This window comes from Colobus angolensis, unplaced genomic scaffold, assembly GCF_000951035.1.
Source record: "Colobus angolensis palliatus isolate OR3802 unplaced genomic scaffold, Cang.pa_1.0 Scaffold186, whole genome shotgun sequence".
In the NCBI taxonomy this organism is placed as follows: domain Eukaryota; kingdom Metazoa; phylum Chordata; class Mammalia; order Primates; family Cercopithecidae; genus Colobus; species Colobus angolensis.
The window spans coordinates 2825118-2828993 of record NW_012114999.1 but is presented as its reverse complement, the minus strand read 5'-3'; the positions used below and the strand labels follow the sequence as shown (position 1 = coordinate 2828993).

The 3876-nt window shown below is 36.0% G+C and overlaps 1 protein-coding gene across 1 annotated transcript in view; it reads left to right on the top strand.

The window, feature by feature from the left end:
* The window catches only part of GCLM (glutamate-cysteine ligase, modifier subunit), a 27924-nt gene that overhangs the window by 18716 nt on the left and 5332 nt on the right, over window positions 1-3876 (top strand). Inside the window, exon 7 of the mRNA XM_011940008.1 lies at window positions 1577-1691. Within this exon, the coding sequence (XP_011795398.1) occupies window positions 1577-1691 (115 nt within the window). The remainder of the gene's footprint in view (window positions 1-1576; window positions 1692-3876) is intronic.

The following is a 3876-nucleotide window of genomic DNA, read 5'->3' as shown; positions in this document are numbered from 1 at the left end:
AAACCCTATCTCTACTAAAAATACAAAAATTAACTGGGCATGATGGCACACACCTGTACTCCCAGCTACCCTGGAGGCTGAGTCAGGAGAATTGCTTGAACCTGGGAGGCGGAAAGTGCAATGAGCCGAGATTGCGCCACTGTATTCCAACCTGGCTGACAGAGCAAGACTCTGTCTCAAAAAAAAAAAAAAACCTTCTTTTTCTTTAGGTACTATTAGACCATGCCTGTAATCCCAGCTACTCAGGAGGCTGAGGCAGGAGAATCACTTGAATCCCAGAGGCGGAGGTTGCAGTGAGCCAAGATTGCGCCACTGTATTCCAACCTGGTTGACAGAGCAAGACTCTGTCTCAAAAAAAAAAAAAAACCTTCTTTTTCTTTAGGTACTATTAGACCATGACTCTAATTTCCTAAGTAAGGGAACATTATATATAACAAATATTTTGCTGTTACTCAAAGATGTGTAAGACTGTCAGTTCATACAACTTGACATGGAGTGAGTGTCATAAATTAATTATTCCCCCTCTCTGGTCTAATAACCTACATTATTAGGAAAGTCACTTGCTAGCATTTTACCTTTACTCTCAGTATTTTTCTTTATTCCTTTTCCTTCTTCTTCAGCCTTCTCCTTTTCAGAGCTTTCAGAGTTTCTTATGGACAGGAAGACCTAGAGAAAGTATTTCCCCTTCTCCTTGATGATAGCCAGAATGAGGTCAAGAAACTACCAGACAGACTTACATGATTCAGAATGTAAATTAACCAGTGCAGCTGCTGGAAGCTGTCAGTTCTTCTCTTTCAAAATGTGTCTGATTCATAGCCATATTTTACACTTTAAATATATTTACTTGTATTTGATCCTCTGCCTTTAAGGCCTATTCCCTCTATAGCTGAAACCATCACACTTAACAAACTAACAAAAAGCATGTTTGTTTTCTAGGCAGATGTATTAGATTGTTAAATGGTTCTAGCAGGAGACTTTTTAATAGTGTAGTACCGGGCCAGGCATCATGGCTCATACCTGTAAGCCCAGCACTTTGGGAGGCTGAGGTGGGTAGATCACCTGAGGTCAGGAGTTCAAGACCAGCCTGACCAACATGGTGAAACCCCGTCTCTGCTAAAAACACAAAAAATTAGCTGGGCGTGGTAGCAGGCGGCTGTAATCTCAGCTACTTAGGAGGCTGAGGCAGGAGAATTGCTTGAATCCAGGAGGTGGAGGTTGCAGTGGGCCAAAATCATGCCACTGCACTCCAGCCTGGGCAACAGAGCAAAAAAAAAAAAAAAAAAAGTGTAGTACTGTGTTGGATTTTTCCTCCCCCTAGTGGTACACTGCAAAATACATTTTGCAACATACTACATAGGGAAAAGGTAATAGGGAATTCCTATTCCCTATTACTACTAACCTGGGTTAGAAAAGCATATATTAATAATGATATTAATGTAAAAGTATTTTGTAAGCTTTAAGCACTGTGGATTGTGATTTTTCATATGTTCTAAAATTATGTTATTGCTTATTGCTTTCCATTTTTGGTATTATATTTAATTTAGTAGTGATATCATGATTTTATTTTTACTTCTAGGTAAAACCAAATAGTAACCAAGTTAATCTTGCCTCCTGCTGTGTGATGCCACCAGATTTGACTGCATTTGCTAAACAATTTGACATACAGCTGTTGACTCACAATGATCCAAAAGGTAAAACCGGTATTTTCACTATAGAGATTGATCATAAGCTTTGTCTTACAAAAAAGCACTTGCTGATACATAATTTTAAGTGTGGACAGTGATAAAAATCCAATGTTACCTGAACTATTCTTAATGGTTAGTTCAAAACATATATGTCTTTATTTTCAGAAAACTTTGTACCAATGGGGGAAAAAAAGTGAAGGGATCATTTCCTGACCATCTGGTCTTTTGAGGTTCACAAATATTAAACTACACAGAAAAGATCTTTTGAGACATTCTAAATAGTAATGTATATAATACTATCTAGCATAGCAAAGACGGGACCAAAAGGCCACTTGATTTTTTATTTGGTTTTGAGATGGAGTCTTGTTCTGTTGCCCAGGCTGGAGTGTAGTGGCATGATCTCAACTGACTGCAGTCTCCACCTCCCGGACTCAAGCTATCCTCCTGCCTCAGCCTTCCGAGTAGCTGGGACTACAGGCACATACCACCACACTTAGCTAATTTTTGTATTTTTTGTAGAGACAGGTCACCATGTCACCCAGGCTGGGCTTGAATTTCTGGACTCAAGCAATTCCTCCACCTCAGCCTCCCAAGGTGCTGGGATTTTAGGCATAAGCCACTGTGCCTGGCCAAAAGGCTATTTTATTCAAGGAGATAAATAACTGGAAAAAGTGGCACATGTAATATAATTCAAAACTTAATAAGCAACTTAGGATACGTAAGTAGGTATTTTATTAAGACATGTTTAGTGTTAATCAGAAATATTATTTGATTAATGAGAATGGCTTGTCTGTCTTTTATAGAATAGTTTTTTGCAACATTTTATAAGATAACTAGAAAGACTTGGAAGATAATATTGAACATAACTTGCAAAGATAAATGTTTCAGAGAGCCTGTATATTACTAAGTATTTTTGGTATAAATGAGAAATGTTTGTTTATAAGTGAGAAATGTCTTGTGAAAGTTTTAATTCTCGATGACATTTTTATAGAAGTTCTGATTTAATAAATATTAGAGGAAATTATATTTCATAGATAATTCCCACCAAAAAAATATTCAGCTTTTACTTCCACACCTAAAAAGATGACACAATATCAGTGGGTTTATTCAGTTTGCTCATTTTAAGAATGCTATGGATAATCTATTAAAACTTTATGCTATTTATTAGCAGTCTGCTTCATTCTCATTTCTTCACTGTTTCATCAGAGGAGGCGGAGATCTCCGGAGGAGAAAGAGTTTTAATAGTTATTGTTCCTTGAATGCCAAGCATCATGCCAAATGCCTCAGAGAGGTTATCTATAATTCTCACAACAACTGAAACGATACATTTTTTTAGTCAGGAAATAGAGCCTCAGAGTGAAAGGAACTAGCCAAGGTCACCCAGCTGGCTTTGGGCAAAGTTTGAACTTGGCCTAAGTCTTGCATTACTTTGGAGCCTTTTCCACTATACAATCTCTCTGATTTGAAACGTTAGTATTATAATATTACAGTCTGAAAACTTTATCCATTTTCATTTAAATCATACCAGAATAAAATACAGTGACTTTTGCCTTCCCAGTAGAGCTTTCACAATCAAGTAAATGAATTTTTTAAGCCATTTTAGTGAAAAAATCTAACAAATTGTTATGCTGATTTATTCTGAACTGTAAGTCATTTAAATTTTAACTTTCCATATGTTGGCAGATGTCATGTGTCTGTTTACTTTTTGGAGGCTCTTCTAACAGTAATTGTTACCAACAGCTGATGATCCAGCCTGTACCCTCTTCTAGCTTCACTTGAAAAAAACTCAATCCTTTTTCTAGTAGGAAAGGAAATAGGAAGAGATTAAGGTGTCTAGTGTTTTATTTTCACATCTCTAAATGTTGACATTTAGAATGTGTGCTAATACAGCAAAATATATTGCATATGTATATGAGGAGAGAGATTTAATCCTTTTTATATTTTTTGTATTACTGACATAATTTGATACTTGGTTGTCTTTTTTAATTCTAAGACTTTTGGTGAAAATGTATAGGCTTATCCTGCATTTATCATTAATGAACCATCAGACACTTTAATCTATAATGAAGCGACTGTTGATTTAATTTGTCATGTTTACTGACTAAAGAGTTCAACCATAGTTAAATTTTAAAAGTATGTAGTTAATGAATAGCATAGTCTCTGATTTTGTGTCATATATATATATATATAT